This window comes from Siniperca chuatsi, linkage group LG4, assembly GCF_020085105.1.
Source record: "Siniperca chuatsi isolate FFG_IHB_CAS linkage group LG4, ASM2008510v1, whole genome shotgun sequence".
Lineage (NCBI taxonomy): Eukaryota > Metazoa > Chordata > Actinopteri > Centrarchiformes > Sinipercidae > Siniperca > Siniperca chuatsi.
Window position 1 is genome coordinate 18923377 of NC_058045.1, and position 17588 is coordinate 18940964.

The window sequence follows — 17588 nt, forward strand, 5'->3', positions numbered from 1 at the left end:
CAAAGATAGAAGCTGTAACAAAGATGAAAACAAAGAGCCATAGGAAATGACATCTGAAATCACTGGCAAAATGCAAAAGCCCAGTGACACATCCCATCAGGGCAGGAGGCAGTAAAAATCGTGCACAATGGATTAATTCACAGTTTGGGGCAGACAGGTAGGTACAGATGGAGAATACTAATGTTTATACTACTACTGAAGGATGTAACACAGCCTATTTCTGTCTTGTTATTCATAAATATAAGATTTTCATATCTTTGCTTACAGTTTGTATGAATACTTTCACTGCTCATTGGTGAATTTAAAAATAGTTTTTCATTTGGAGCTTGATGTAGCATTGCAAAGATTGTTGGCTGTGTTTATGCCATGGACTGTATATAAAGATGGATGACATGACAGCTCCCCAGAAGTGAAGCCAAAATATCTTGACCGCACCCTGGTGGCTGGTTGCAGTATAGGTAACCCCGCCCCCTCCATATTAGCGGATGGGACACACACCAAACTAAAAATTCAGATAAATTTTTCCCAAAACGTGGTTCTGTCGTTTTGGTTAGTATTCACCACACTGATGCGTGTTCAAGTGGTTATTTGATTATATAAATAGGGGTGTGGCTCGGCATGATTGACAGCCACTCTCAGAACAGCGTCAGGTGTGCTGGAGGAGCGGAGTAAGCCGAGCTGTTTCTGAAAGAAGATACCATTTAATTTACGTATTCAATTGTAATGCACTGTCATCATTCTTAAGCCGACCTGATGCTGCAGTCAAGTGTTCTTACAGATAGTCTGAGGGTTCGTCTTTGCATTTTGTTTGGTAAGTTGGATATTTTTGCCAGCTAACTTGTGTTAGTTATCTAGCTAACCTTAGCCCACTGTAAAATTCATAGCCCGGTAGGGCTTATTGTTAACTTGTTAACTTGTTAACTTGTTAACAATAAGGTTAACATTAGTCGTTTATTAATTTAATTTTGAGTTGGCCATGAAACAAACAATTGAACCCATAAAATCGTTTTTTCCATTCTGAGTTGTGACAGCTATTTCTGCTTTCCCAAAGCTTTGATGTCCATGCTCCTCCACTGGCATGGAGTGTAAATAAATGAAGAAAGAAAGAAACAGCAGGTAAATATGACAAGAAAAAAACATTTTGAATAGAGAAGTGAGAAAGAGAGAGAAAGAATGAAAATAAACTCCAGTTTTAAAGACATAGTATATCCAGCAGGTTTCCCTGGGACACTGTAGTTCCATGAGAAACTAATTGACCACCAGGTTTTGCTGAAATAGTATTTTTCTGATTTACCAGGATGTCTGTTTTCAACTCTAATTTCTCCTGAGGACTTAATGGTATATGAATAACAACATTGATTATACAGTACTGTGTGTCATGAATTACACCATGCACTTATAGGACAGCATTACAAAGCATGAAGGTCACAGGCTTGCAATCGACTGCCCACATTTGCAGTGAATCTTTTCTAACTCCCACAGGGGCTATAACAGCTGACGCTCCTTTTTCAGCCTTCACATCTCTGTATACAACATTAACCACATGATTGTAAAGTGAGTTTTGCCCTATACTATGAGCCTGATGGGAAAAGACAAACACAATATATATATGATATACAATAATAAAGACAACATGCAGCACAACACAGCACACAGCAATCGAGTGTAAAGAAAATGCTGTGTAACAAACCCCTTTGAAACACAGCTTAATGAAGTTTAACACAAACGTAATAGGAGTAGACAAACATGTTTCTTACCTGTACTGGCATGGCACACAGGTTAGGACAGAGGAAGAAGAACCACATGAGTTGGTTGGTATCTATGGCAACCAGGTTACAGATCTGAGCAACAGTTAACTCTCCCATGGACATGTTGGAGGTGCACAGACGCATGATCTTGTTGTAGATTTTTGTCTGGGGAGAGGACAACCACATTCAGATCCATGTGGACAAACAGTACTGTTGCGGCAAAAAGTAACACGTTACATGGATGATCTCCTGAAATGCCATACCTGTATGGCCCCGCGCAGGTTGATGCCTGTTTCAATGGCCACATAGTAGGAGGCCTGGAGGAAGGTCCTCTGCAGGAGCAGGGCAAAGAAGAGCAGCACGGCCAGCACATATGCATTCTCCAGAAACTCCTTGGAGGAAATGAAATAGATCCCCAGCAACCTCACCTGGAAGCACAGACATGTAGGGAGAGGGGGAGATAGAGGTATCGACCGGTTTATCATTGTTAGCCAGGCAGGGACCTCTGCAAGGTCATTCGCACAGGCTGAACTCTGCAGGATTGGATTTGACTTGGAGAGTTTCTGTCAGTGATGAATTTTAACTAAAATTGTTCCTGTTCATCACTTCAAAAGTCGAAGGTAACAGTATCCATTTAAAATGTATAATTTCCATTTCACAGCAGCTACACTATTGAGTGTGAAACACAAGCAAACTGAACTGGAGTCCTCAGAGTGTATCACACAGCTGATATGTGGAGTGTGAGCTGGAAACCAAAGAAGAATGTGGTTCAGCTATAGAAGACGGATACTGTATCTCCCTCAAAGATTTAATTAATTCTGCCCAGGAGGGAATACAAATTATTGATTAGAAACGTGCCTCGACTCCACATCCACTCATCCTTGAAATTTAACTTGTTTCTTTCTCATCCCACTCCCAAAGCAAATTTCTCATTCTATCTATAAAACCCAGAAACACAATCCTGCTACAGTCTAATTTCCTCAGATTGCCACTATTTTACAAACAGGCCTATTTTCAGTCTTCTCTCCAAACTGGCATGCTGTCGAGAGCATTTACTTTGAGTGCTTGACAAGTCTTTTTACCATTTTCAAATTAACTTTTGATATCCCACTGGCTCATGTAGATGTGACTCTCAAACAAATAATTGAAGAGTTATTCTTACAGAAGGATGTCTAATATGGCAGTCTGCCCTGTGTGGAATCTGAGAAACAGAGACAACTCCAGCAGCAATAAGTCTCATAAATATTTGACGAGGACTAAATTAGTACACCAGGTGCAGGTGCCCTGCGGAGAGAGGGCATTATAAACGTCTCATCAAACTGTAACTGTGACCTTTGAGAGGCAGGAAGAAGCCATATGACGTCTCAATCATGTCTACTGAAGCTGTGTTTGTCTGTTTCTGAATCCTTGTTTCAGTTCTCTGTTTAATTCTGACAACATCCCCGTCTCTACACTACATGTTTCCTCAGAAAGAGTTAACTTTTATCCAGAACTCCTGTATCAACCAGTGCCTAGACCTCTATCTCTACATGTTGCATGTTTCCTGCAGCAGTTCAAGTAAAATTGAACAGATGCAGGCAAGAACTGGTTATTGCAGGTAACTCTGATGTTTCTGTCAACCAGAAATGGGAAAAAAAACAGCAGCTGAGGGGGAAAAAATGTATATTTAGTGAAAACTGACCTACTAAAAGTAGGTGAAGACTGATTTGTCTTTGCAAAGAAAACAATATGAAGTCTGCCAGATTTTGGAGAAACTTACAAAACTTAACCAAAGAATGAAACAAAGATGAGACTGTTTCATTGAGACGGGTTGTTTCATTTGTCTACAAACAAAAACTGATGCCATCAGAATTATTTGTACGATGTTATAATCATGTAAAAATTTGTCAAAGAAAAACTTCTGCAAAAATCTGCATTTCACCTGTGCTCTCCATACCCAGTCTCTTTGTATATTCACTCAAATAAATCTCTGTTACAAATGTGTTAAAATATATATATTATGTGCATGGCGGTATGCTTGATCCCCCACCGGCTGCTGAATGGTGCGGTTGTCCTTGCTGATGTGGTGGACGATGCCAGAGATGCAGAGAGGACCGACGAAGCCCAGCAGGTCGGCCAGGAAGCGGAATGTGATGCTGAGGATGAGTGGTCTGCCGAATGCTTTCCTCAAGGCCTGCCAGATCAACTTTGGGCCCTGGGGTGCTGTGCCCTGAGGGCTCTGACGGAAGATCAAGAGACAGGGGACAGAGGTGGAAATATATCAGCATGCAGAGTGAATACATTGAGGAGAATTGAACTACAATCAGATGTTGAATGTCATTTGCTGAATACAACTAAATCAACATAATTCTTCTACTTTAAAGACTTTGGATTAGTCAAACCATCACCATCTTTCAGTGACACATTCACATTGTTGACATGAATTATCTAAGCAAAGAAATAACCAACTAATTACTCCTAACACCAAACAAATATACACAGCTGTGACTCTGTGAAGCTGAGCTGGCAGCACAATCAAAGAAACAGAAACTAGGCTAGACAATAAAGCCTGCTAACAGAGCAAGAGGAAGCAATTGCTTCTGCTAGCAAAAGCTGAAAAGATACCATTAACTCAAGAGTCGGTCTACCACTGCAACAGAAACCAGCAAAATGAGGTCAAGTTTAGCAATTCCATCCCCACTGCTGCTGCTGCTGCATCATGGGATATGGTGATTAATGGTGAGTTTCACAGTGGAGCTCAGTCAGTCATGTTTAACTGCTCTATAACTAATGATGCTGAAAAACCATGATAGCGATGCAGAGGACAAGGATTAAACAGCACGTGAAAACAGATTTAAATTTTTTCAAATTACAAAAGTAAATCTTAAGACATTAAAAATCAATTTGAGAGTTGAATAGATTGTCAAGGCAGACTGGAAGAGCTATTGATCTTCATTTATATTGGTTTTAACGTCCAAAATATATTAACTTCACAAACAACACAACACCTTGGTTCAGTGAGTCAGTTAGCAATGATCAGAGGAAAAAACATCTGGACTGCCATGGTGCAGTAAACACTCCCAGAACATTTTGACTGTGTGTGTGTGTGTGTGTGTGTGCGTGTGTGTGTGTGTGTGTCATTCTGACTGAGTCATTCTCAAAACTGTGAGAACAGACGTGACTGCTATCATGTGTCTCTATCTTTCCATTTGAGCTCATGTTAAGCCTCAGCCTTCATATGAAACGTGTCACTGTGTGCGTACACACACACACACCCTTTCTTTCTACCTTGGGTTCAAACGAGATGGAAGGAGAACATTTTACTCTCACACACGCAGACTGAAACTAGCTTCCCATGAAGTGCAGTGCTTTCACCCCCGCAGGGGTCGAGATGTCGCCTCGTTCACAGTAGAAGCTCCAAGCGCCTCCGGACTCTCCTCTAAATGCCCCCCCCCCACCTCTCCAGTGGGATTCGCATCCCTCGCTCCTGCCGGAAGGAAGTGGGGTTACGTTCACACCGGACGCACACGCAGCAGTGACGAATCTCTGTGACCTTCCAAACACTGGAAAACAATGACCCTGTAGAAGAGGCCCTTCACCTCCGACCCCTGACACGTGCTCCGAAAATGAGACAGAGAGAGAAAGGAAAGCAGCGATCCCCAAGGTGGAAAAAGACAGAAGTTGTTTCATCAGCCTGTTGAATTCTCTACCAAACAGACTACTATCATAATTATCATATCATACATTCCATCTTTCTAGGAAGTTTGAAGAGCTGTATTGCAAACAAGCCCAAGAGGGAATTGTTTGATTTTCAAAATGGCAGCTATTACATTTCGGAACAACACTCTTCATTTATAATTGAATATGCATATATTTTTTATGAGTGTGTTGCATTGCATCGCTTTTGTCCAAAGCTACTTAGATTTTTTTGCCCCCCATATAAACACACATCAGAAGCCAGCCTGATAATCACACTCAAATGCCATTTTTGTTTCATTTTCACTATTTCATTGCTGAGCACACCAGAAATGTGGGCAAATATTCAGGGGTTGGGAGTCTATCACAATTTAGTTTCCAGTTCACTAAATCTGTATTCTTTGGACTGTAGGAAGAAACCAGAGCACCTGGAGGAAACCCACAAAGACACAGGGACAACATGCAACTCCACACAGAAAGGCCCGAGCTGGCTGGGCAGGTTTGAACTGTAAATATATTTTGCCCACCTCAGTTACATACATGAAGAAAAATAATATTAGAAACACCTCACAGTATAAAGTAATGTAAACCAAAACAACAACACCAAAAACAGCAGCCTTAGTAATGACCATTGGGTTTAATCAGCACCTCTTAACACAGCACAAACAAAAATGTTTGTTTCACAAAAATAATGCTAAAGGTATAAGGTAAATATTTTGTATGCTTTTCCAAATAAAAGGCGACTTTACAGGACTGAGATAGAAAGAATAAGTTTGAGCAGGTGTACATGTTTAAAGGCAGTGTGACATTTCTGTGTTTACACTATTCACCAATCATCTCTGTGATGTCTGAATACAGTTTAATGGTCCCAGTTCAGCCAGCGCTGAGTCATCACGGGACAGAGATTGACTTTTTTTTATGAGAACAGCTGTATCCCAAAAAAATTTTTTTTAAACTTTGTAAGATTCACAGATCACTTCATGCATGTTAGACTGACAATTAAACATTACAAACACAAGATTTATTAAGACACTTAAACTAACAAATGGGCTCAAAATAAATTGAAGTAGGGCCATAAGGAGCCAAACAAACTCTAAGCTCTTACATAAATACATAAAACTTTATTTGTGTCTGTTAGTGGGAGATCCAAGTTGATCCCTTGATGATAATCACCACATTCGGAAAGAGACAGCAGTTTTCTCCTATGTCGTAATCTGGTTTGCCCAAGTATGTTTGCTTAAAATAACATAAGGACCCTTAACACACAGACATTTGCTTTGGTATATGTGTACAAAATAGAATTCATGGGAGAAACAGCCCAATATTATCACTCACTTTTTGCAGGGTTTTTTCCCCAACATACAGATCATCTTCTGTTGCCATCTGCACCAGAGCCTGATACATCCGCGATTATTTATTCAGCACCAATGACGCAAGGAACAGAGTGATGCTTTTGATTTTTACCACATCAGTTACAAGATCTCAAATCTCAAGAAGTGCAGTGAAATCAGATATCAGAGGCCACCAGTTTCTTTGCAAATGCACAGGGTGGGAAATGGCACAGCATACTCATGTAACATTTAAACATAATACTCTTTACCTTGTGTTGGTTGAATTAATGTTTCATGCAAGCTGTGTATCTTTTAATGCCATTTCACACTGGTCTATGGGCTATGATGATCCAAGCACTGGACAACAATCCCATTCTGTTCACAAAAAATTTCACAAAGATTATCAACAGTAAACGGTGCACCAACCTTCTGGTTTTCGAAGGCCTTGCGTAGCTTCATGTAGTTGGTGAGGGCTCTCATTGAGATGGGCAGTTTGCCGATGCCCTTGAGGTCGATGGGTCGTCTGTGAGCGGAGGTAATAAAGGTGTTCATCCACCAATAGGTGGCTTTGGACAACAGGTTGACGAAGGGCTGCAGGAAACGAACACCAAGGTCCTGGAGGTCCTCAGGAGGCTTCACCTCTTTTGGGTCGGCGAAACACATGTAGCGCTATAAGAGAAGGAAGGACAGAAAGTCCTTATTATTAGTCCTTTATTATTCAACTGTGTGTATTAATTGTAGGTTGTCTAATATCACTATGGCAATTGCTGAATCATGGTAAAGCTTAACATTTCATATGGATGTTCTACTTAACTATTAGACTGGAGCTTTTACAATTAAAAAAGGTCAACAGAATAGAAAAAATATATGTGGTGTAGTGAAATTTTGCTTCACAATATATTATATGAAGGCAAAACAGTGAAACAGAGTCAGTAGAGATGAGCAATGTGTGTTTTTAAGCTTTATGGAAACTAAATTAGTGACGGGCAGATGAATTACCACAGAAAATGTCCAAACACATTTATAAACAAATTATATTAATTCATTATATTGTGGGTCTCATAATATTCTGTTTTCATTGTTTTGTCTGAAAATGGGTCAAGAGAAGAATAATATTCACCAATTATGTTTTGCAAATTCATGTTTTGTAGTATATTAATTAGTTGAATTTGAGTGAGTGATTGGAAGGATTAGCAATTTTTGGTGATGGAAGCCAATCATAACCAAGTCAAGAGGATTATTGAAAATGTGACGCAACAAAATAAAAAAAAAGTAAAAAAAAGTATCTAATTATAACAACGCATTTGCAAAGCAATTTTTGATTATATAAACACAAGAACAATTGAATTTCTATAAAAGAGCTCCTTTAAAATGTACTGCTAAATGAACTACACAGCTATGACCCAGTTAAAATAACCAACAAATGGTTTAGGCAGAGCATGGGCTTCAACAGACCAAGTGCAGGGCATGATGGGAGAATCACTTTCTTTGCTATTCACCCAGGGGAGTCAGCTTCTCTAACAGATGTGTGCTCAGCGCAGAGGTTAACAGAGACAAACACACTCTAACTGTCCAGAGGAAAAGGGGAAAAAGTGTACACCAGTCTGACATTTTCTCCCTTGTGTTCAAAAAGGGTAAGATGACTGAAAATGTCAAAAACAGAATAATCAAAAGATATGACCATGATCGGTTTGTTGTGCAATCAATACAAAACAGCCAGATAAATGATGAGATAAAGTTCACTCCGCTCTCAGAATCAATTTTATAGATTTTGTAAATCACATTTCAGTCACAGTTTAGGGTGGCACCAGGCTGGCACACCTTTGAACCACGTATGAGCCAGATGGCAGCCCGAGGCTGTTATTAACTGTTTCATAAAGCTGAGAGGATCTGGCCTTTGCCTTCACACGATAATCTTTATTTTCTGTTTTGTCCTTCCTTTTATGACTCTGGCTGTGTTTTTATTTTTCTTGGCTCCATTTTTCTTGAGAAGTTTGTGTTTTCGTTCCTTTATAAATGTGTTTTTAGCTATGCTAGTGGCATGGCTCTATGGATGGCAATGTCGGTCTGTCGGTCGGTTCACCACTTTGGTGCAGACTGAAATATTTCAACAATTATTGGATGGTTTATTCTGAAATTTTGTACAGACATTAATGGTCCCCACAGGATGAAGCCACATGACTTTGGTGATCCCCTGACTTTTCATCTAGCACCACTATGAAGTTTAAATTTTTGTTTTTTGGTGAAATATCTCAAGAACTATTGAACGGATCGCCATACATTTTGGTACAGACATTCATGTCTTCTTCACTATGAATTGCAACATTAACCTTTTATCTAGTACCATCATCAAGTCAAAATTTCTATTTGTTCAACACATTAGTTTATGACTAAATTCTGTATGTGCAAATTACATTCCCATCAGCCTCAGCTGCACTTTGAGTTTAGTTCTAATTAGCAAATGTTAGCATGCTAATACAACAAACTAAGACGGTGAACATGGTAAACAACACATTTGCTAAACATCAGCATGTTAGCATTGTCATTACAAGCACTGCACCGTTTACTGCCTAAGTACAGTTTCACCGAGTAGCTAGAGTGGCTGTAACTGCAATTTTCTTTAGATTTTTGCTCCTTTATAAATTAGGTTTTGCTTTATTCTAGAGATTTTTAATGTAATAAGTGATGAGGATATTGTTCTATCATTATCACCCCCACAAAGCAGGCAAAGAAAGCAAAGCTTGAAAATAATACTGCAACAACTCAGAAATTTCATGAGAAACAATGACTGCTTTCATTGTACAGTATTTTTATTGACTACTAAAGGTGCTGTCACCACTGTCACATGCACCAACATAAACATGACTTTCCTAACAGCTCTGCATGTGTGACAAGGAAAAACAAACATGTAGCATCATTGGATCCAATCTAATTTTTAACTCACCTGGGCGGCTTTACTGATCATTGATCAATGGAACCGTTTGGATTTCAGACTAAAAGAAGAAGGTGACTGAAGCTAAAAACAGGCAACAATCAGATGACTACACATGCCTGTACTCACGTGACAACACACACACAAATACATACACACACACTCACCCTGCCCAGGATGACATTGATCTCCACAGCTAGTAGCAGTCCATACAGCAGCACCAGCAGTCCGGTGATGCAGTAGCGTAGTTGCCTGGGGCCGATGCCATGCTCGGTGTACTTTGCAAACTTGATGGTCTTCATGATGAAGGCCAGCACCCAGTAGATGAACAGGGCTGAGGAGATTTAGCAGGCATCATTGGACAAGTCAAAAAGATAAATAACCCAACTGCAGAGAAATTATATTAGAGCTGGAGTTTAACTGTAATGTTTGTCAATAATATTAAATCAGTTTGTCTGAAACTGGATTTGTGCAATATCTAGGTGTATTTGTGAAAGTCTGAGACACATTTCATATATATTTGAATGTAAGTATGTAAGTATAGCCTATATGGCTCAACTGATGTTAGTTGAAATGTAATGTTTACTTTCTTGTTTTAGTCCTTTTAACCATTAACTATAATGTGTGCTCTATTTAAGTGCCTTCCTCTTCTACTTCTTTTTTCCTCTCCCTTTCCTCCTCCCCTCAGAGGTCAACAGCAACATGTCAGCAATGTGTGTCTAACAGCTTTCAAGGTCAAAACCTTTAATCCAGTAAATTAGCAGATAAGTCAATTGTCTTGAAGATCTTTTGATAGAGTCACATCATGTCAGTTCAACAGGTTTATTGGGGTAAATATTGAGAGGTTGATTGTGAAAACACTTATAAAAGATGACAAAGCTGTCAGGGAAATATTACACCGCAGGATAATAGGAAGGAAGGGAAGGGATAGGAAATAATGTCATCCACTCAGACTCATATATGGTCATTACATGAGTAAACATAGGAGTTAAAGGTTGATATTGATGTGAAATAAAGTTCATTGATTCCTATATGAATAGATGTCATTGGTTGACAGCTGACAAAGAATACAGTGTTCTGATGTAATTCTTATTTAACAACAACAACTCACATTATATCGTTGCTATGAGGATATTTAAATCACAGTGTATTATTTCTCACAGGTCATAAAGAATTATGTGAAAATAAGTAAGACATATATTCTTGTTGAAAACACAGAAACTGTGCAGATCTTTCACCTGAAACAAATTTTCTTAATGAAAAGGGATAATTAATATCTATCCAGAGCAGTATAATTACACTAGATGATATTGCCCTTAATTATTTTGCAGTCTTATCTGAAGGCAATGAAGCATTCATCTGTAAATTGCTGCACTGATCCTATTGCGCTGTTTTATAATTATATCATCCTGAAAATCCCATGTAATTTGAATCTCTTGTGGTTCTGAACTAAAAGTTCAAAGAGTTGACAAGGGTCAGTTTTCTATTACGCTGTTTGATTAATCCAGGCTTTAGAGGCCTGGAACACTATTCAATGTTTTCACAAGACTTAATCAAATTTTGACGTTACAAAAAGCTCTGGGCTCTTGTTTGAAACCCGGACTAGGTGTTTCAGCGGAGATACCAGGGTTCGAAACACGGGGGGAGCTACGGGACCTCGGCTCCCCTGAAAGAGACAGGAGCTCCCCAGAAAGCCTCATTTGAGAAATTTAGGGGAAGATCTAAAATATCGTAATTTTTGGTGCCCCTGTATTTTCCTGTATATTTAGGTTCCTGAAATAAAAGAATAGGCTAATAGTGACGCACGTGCATGTTTATTCATGCATAATAATTTCTGATATTTTGTGTGCACCCTAGGTCTGTTCTGTTTAACACAGTAAGTAACGTAAACCATTGCCTGTCCACTGTGCGTTGGCATTCTATTGTTTCTTGGCAGAGAGCAATTAAAAAAAAACATTGCAACTGAATAATTTTTCTGTTTCTTTGTGATCCCAGGCTAAATATTCTCTGAATGAATTGACATGTAATGATAGTATACTTTTGCACATAAGCGGGCGCATTCATGTATGTGTACAGTACCCTCTCACCCCCCACCCCTGAACAACAGGTGTTCCCCCGAAAGCCACGGTGTAATTTGAACACTGGGAGATACCCATAGACCAAAAGTAAAGGGTATAAGGGGGTGTGTTTCTAAAAAAGACTCAATTGTGTTGACTAAATCTTTTCTCGGTAAGTAAAGGTAAATGAAAAATAAAATATGTGAATGATTAATTAACAAAGGATAGCAGAATTTAAGAATACTGTACCTAATAGTAGTTTGGGGAAATTGGAGGTCTCGATGTTATGATAGTAGATAATAGAGGTGATGCCAGCCATGAAGGCCAGACCTGCAGGCATGTACAGGTGAAGATGGAGGGATAGGGTGAACCTGCAAATGAACATTAGATAGAGAAGGAAAACGCTTAGAGTAAGCACAAAATGACTGACACAAATGTATAACATTGATGAGGTAAAGCATCAGGGTTTGAAATTTATGTTTTGGCTCAGTAACCAATGTGGCTACCCATTCTGTCTTCATTAACCAGAACATGTTTTCCTGAATTTATCCTGAGCGGGATGGAGCATGTATAACCACATGCATATCATTATGGTTGGTATGAATTATTGTCATGTATTACTAGTAGTCAAAGACAAAATGTAGAAGTGATGAACCTGTTAAAAAAATGCCCACCCGTATTTGGCAGGTGCCTCATTAAGTATGTTCCGCATGCACACACAAGTTCACATATACACACAAAGAGACATAAACAACCATCACAGGCTTTTTAGCACGACACTGAAGTCGGTGGGAAAAGCTTAGTGGTGAGCAGATGGAGAGCTCTTCTATTCACTTCAGCAATAACTCAAATGGGTTGCCTTCCTCCAGTCTGTAGAATTGACGGATAAACAGTAATCCTGAGTGTTTGCTGGATCCTGTTACGCATGTACTCACTACATTGGACAACAACAGGATGCATATGGCCCAGGCAAAGAGAGGAAAATAGATAACAAGGAGTTGGGAGATTTAAACAGAGAAAGGGCAGAGATGGATTCTCTATCCAGCTGTGTCTCTTTGTGCGTAACCCCTGTGATTGACACATCAACTCTAACTGTTATTTACCTCAGTAACAAACTCATGAGCAGGCAGGTTTAGAAAAAGCTGCTGAGTTTGATGGTTGATCAAACAGATTGGAAATACAGACACAACTTTATATTTTGTGTGGTTGGAAAGGCAAAACAATTTGGTACAGCTAACTAGCTTAAAGGGGACCTATTATGCTCATTTCCAGCTCTATATTTTTATTCTGGGATTCCACTAGAGTAGCTTTGCATGATTCACAGTTCAGAAAAATCCATATTTATCTTATACTGACCCTTTATGCAGTCCCTCAGTTCATCCTTCGTCGGAAACAAGCCATTATAGCTCCTGTCTCTTTAAGGCCCCCCTCCCCCGGGGAGCGAGCAGCTGTAACCAGTTTTCTTTATACACCCAGTGCTGTGAGCCCCGCACCACCCTATCATTGTCTTGCCAGTGTGCTGGACGGCATATGACAGCTACAGTTACTTAGCTTGGAAAATAGTGGTATGGGGCACTGAATTGGATGAATTTACTGTTTACCACAAATGAGACAAGCATTAGGTTGGAAAAACGAGCAGAGTGCTTCTGAGGGCCAAACCTCACTGCTTACTGTTCACAACTTTTGTATCTCTATTCACTGACTTTGTTGAAACTGGATCATATTTTATGGAGAAATTATTTTCTTGTTTTCCCTCTGATGTCCTTCGGCTGCTCTGGCTCTTCTCTCTCAGTTTCTTGATGGACAGATAGCTTTAAAGTAGCTGCTGCTGACTGTAGCGGTAGCTGCCGTGAACCGAGCAGCTTGTGGTCCTTTTAGCTTAGCTGACTCCGCCCAGACTGGGCAGGAGTGTGAGCTTTTTGCTCACAGGGATTACTTTTATATACGTCTACCTCATTATTTGAAACTTTGGCCACATTTAATATGAACATCCGACATTGTAACATTATATATACTGTATATATGATAAAATAAGGAAAAGCATAATAGCTCCCCTTTAAAGTAGCATCTATGCCAGGGCTGTTTTTAGCAACAATAGAAACAGCAAACAATGTATTGCTGCAATATTGCTGGTCATTAATATGTGATAATTTATATTAACACTTACTCAGTAGTCAACTCTTTTCTTGTTCCTGTTGGTAAATTTCTTGTTGTTTTGAGGACAAGAGTCATAGACAGGCCAATTAAATTGACGTAGCTTGTCATTTTAACCAAGAAAAAAAATTTAATTTGTGAGCAATCAACTTACAACTCTCTCAAGTCTTAGCCACAGACCAAGTTGTTGAATGCTAACTTAATTATCCTCTTTTTGCCTTGATTAAGATTAGTAATAAAAACAAAAAAAACAAGGTGCTCAAGTATCACAAACCAGTACAGTAGTAAATTTAGTAAACCACTGTAACATTATGATGTCTACATCACAAAAAGTTTCTTTCAGATTATTTGCTGAGTTAGCATGCTAACATGTTAGCATGCCTTTATGCTAATGCTTTACGTAAATTATAAACATATTATATACATATTAAACAATATATTTTGTTAAAACAGCTTTTAAAGTTAAAATATAAACTTTAGCAGTGTAGATATTTGCTAAAGGCTATTATTTTGGATTTTGAGGGACTCATGTAGCCGATTATCTTTTAATTCCTCTTTGAATTGGGTTGGTCTACAGAGCCTTCAGGTACAAGAGGAGATCGAGTGTTGATAAATTTCCTCACCATCCACAGCCCATCTCAGAAACACAGTGAGTTTTTAGGCATAGTAGTATTCTCTAGAGAGCATTATTGAGCAGTTGTTATATGCAGATAAGTTGATAAATAGTGAAGTGTTAATTGTAGTTAATTGTATTCACCTGCCATCCCAGGTGTAAAATAGTATTTGATTAGATGACTAGCATGAATCAGCAATACTCTGAGGAACCACTGTGACACAACAACGAAGCAGACTCCCTCCAAAATCTAATCAAGTTGCACACCATTAATGAAGTATCTAATGAAGTATGGCTCATTATCAGTTTTGTCTGTTCATCATGAATACACTACTGCCTCAAAACGAATGATTGTAAAATGCTATACACAAAACATTTAAAGGTGAGTAAATTAGTAAATTGTTTTGCTAAAAGCTAATAGTCATATCATCTGTGTCAGGAGTTTAGGACATTAAAAAACATGAAATACACCTGACTGAAATTAACGATGTGTTTACAAGGTTTGTATTAGTTAGTGTGTCAAACATACCCATCAGAGACGATGCCCTCTGCAATCTCACAGACGAGGACGAAGAGCAGGACAAAGGTGAGGAGCCAGCGCAGGTTGTGACCAGGAAAGTGAAGCCAGGTGCTGTGGTGGATGTGGACCTTTGAGCTCTGGCTGCCCCAGCCTTAAACAGGAGACAGGACATAAAAAGCATCAGGGGTGTGTCACTTTAAATATACAGTCAGAGACAGTGAAATAAAAGGGGGATTTATCATATCTTCTGCAGACAGTCAGACAGAGAGAATGTAAAGATAGAGTGAAATGACAAAAGTAGATTTTTTTTTTCTTGTCTCAATTCTCTGTGAGTAGCTGTAAATGTGTGCTAAAAAGAAATAACCTTGTGAACAGTATTAACTTAGCGCTTTCTACTCCCAGTGCAACCTTGAACATCATGAGCTACATGACAAAATGCTCACAGCAAGGCTGGATGACTGACAGAAGGTAAACTAAAAGGATAGGTCTTCTGGCAAGAATGGAAGCCTGCTAGAGTCTGTTAACTGTTGTGTTATTATCACTTTCATTACATTGTTCGACGCTTAGCAGGTAAGCCAGTGAGAATGACTCGAAAGCTGCTGGCCTAAGACCCTGAAGTAAATTATTTTAACTCTTATTGTGGCTACAACTTCTTTGGCCTTTATCCCTTCACTTTGCTTTGGCTCAACTCAGACTATTATATAACAACAATTCAGTCATCAAAGTGCAATTTATTTCATTAATGTGAGTCACTGCTGTCATAAAACACATCTCTGCTGATCAAATTATGTTAATGACTCCTCTGCTGTTGGCACCTTAGCTGTTGGACAGTTTATCTATCTGACAAGTGTTGGCACAGGCTGGCAATAACAAATACACACACACACACACACACACACACACACACACACACACACACACACATGCACTACATCTGTTCCTTTATCTGCCTCTTTCTCTTTTCCACACATGCAAACACATTCACAATTCATACTATTTGCTCAAGTACTGTGCAAAATAATTAGAAACAAAAACACAATATTAACACAAATAGCACCAATTTCCCATATTGGTATACAATATCACAAATCACATAACATTTTCAAATTGTTGATAACTGCAATGAACTGTGTTCCAGTGTTATGTATTACATCAGACAAAATGTGTAAAACAAAGACTAAACAAATTTTTGTTGTTAAATTCTAATTTACTGCATGTCCTCCCCGTGTTAGTTATTCCTTCTCCGGCTTCAAAGACAGCAGTGTAATCAGTGAATATCCTTGTCTGTGTCTGTGTTCGCCCTGCGACTCCATTCAGGGTTGTTTGTTTCACCCGCGATGGAAATTCTAATTTACATGGAGTTATTCCTTTGGCCAACAGCAGGTAATCAGGAATATGGGACTCATTCAGGGTTGTTTGTTTGACAGTACAGAAGACTGAGTTTAGAGCTGAATTGATTAGTCAATGTATCAATTAGTCGATCGACAGAAAATTAATCGGCAAGTATTTTGATAATCAATTAATTGTCTCGGTAATTTTTTAGCAAAAATGCCAAGAAATCACTGGTTCCAGCATCTCAAGTGTGAAGATTTGATGGTTTTCTTTGTTGTATGTGATATTAAATTAAACATCTTTAGGTTTTGGACTGCTATTGGGACAAAACAAGACATTTGAATATGTCACCTTGGGCTCTGGGAAACTGTGATGGACTATTTTAACCATTTTCTGACATTTTATAGACTGAATACTTAATCGATTAATTGGAAAAAAATAAGTTACAGATTAATTGATAATGAAAACAACTGAGGTCTTATAAAAGTGTTGTGGTGCATGTATCCACAGCATCCTCTTACATTGGTGGCCTTGATGTGATTAGCTGAACTCATGGGCCAGCACTCTAAAGAGCAACACATTGCATAGCTGCAGGCCACAGTGGAGTGCAGAATATAATACATAAACAGGACTCTGGCTTAAGAGGTTTTGACAGGTGACTCAAGGTGGACAGAAAAGCTTTTTACACCCCTGACGTTTGTCTTTGGTGACAAAGTTGTTAGTGAAAGCAGCACAGCTCAGGGTGACAGGGCAGAGAGAGGAATCACTGCAGCCAGCTTCTCTTGGGTTATTCTCTAACAAGGGACTCACACTGCCCTTTAGTGAGTGTTTTAGCCTTTCCACTCTCAGTCTGCTAATTTGCATAGTTTATTTGTATTTGTTTGCACAAATTAAAGAAGGAAAATGTTATTAAAAATGAGAAACAAAAAAATGAATAGAGGCAACCTCAATAGGGTTTCTAGAAACATCTCACCTTGTGAATGAAACAAAACAAGACTAATAGTCTACAGCCATGCTCAGTGAGACTGTACACGTCAGCATGCTAATATGCTCACAAAGACACTGCTAACATGCTGACATTTACCATGTTCATCATCTTAGTACAGTGTGTTAGCATGCTAACATTTGCTAAATAACAATAAACTCAAAGTACAGCTGAGGCCGATGGGGATGTCATTAGTTTTGCAGGTATTTGGTCATAAACCAAAGTATTGCAAATATATGCA

At 38.9% G+C, this 17588-nt stretch overlaps 1 protein-coding gene across 5 annotated transcripts in view; it reads right to left on the bottom strand.

Moving 5' to 3' along the window:
• Positions 1–17588, bottom strand: part of abcc8 (ATP-binding cassette, sub-family C (CFTR/MRP), member 8) — a 62972-nt gene that overhangs the window by 40803 nt on the left and 4581 nt on the right. For all 5 annotated transcript variants that reach the window (XM_044191899.1, XM_044191895.1, XM_044191898.1 and 2 more), the window contains exons 3-9: positions 15040–15181; positions 11993–12114; positions 9854–10020; positions 7181–7423; positions 3778–3966; positions 2012–2176; positions 1758–1913 (exon numbers count right to left, since the gene is read on the bottom strand). In XM_044191899.1, coding sequence (XP_044047834.1) covers positions 1758–1913; positions 2012–2176; positions 3778–3966; positions 7181–7423; positions 9854–10020; positions 11993–12114; positions 15040–15181 — 1184 coding nt within the window. The remainder of the gene's footprint in view (positions 1–1757; positions 1914–2011; positions 2177–3777; positions 3967–7180; positions 7424–9853; positions 10021–11992; positions 12115–15039; positions 15182–17588) is intronic.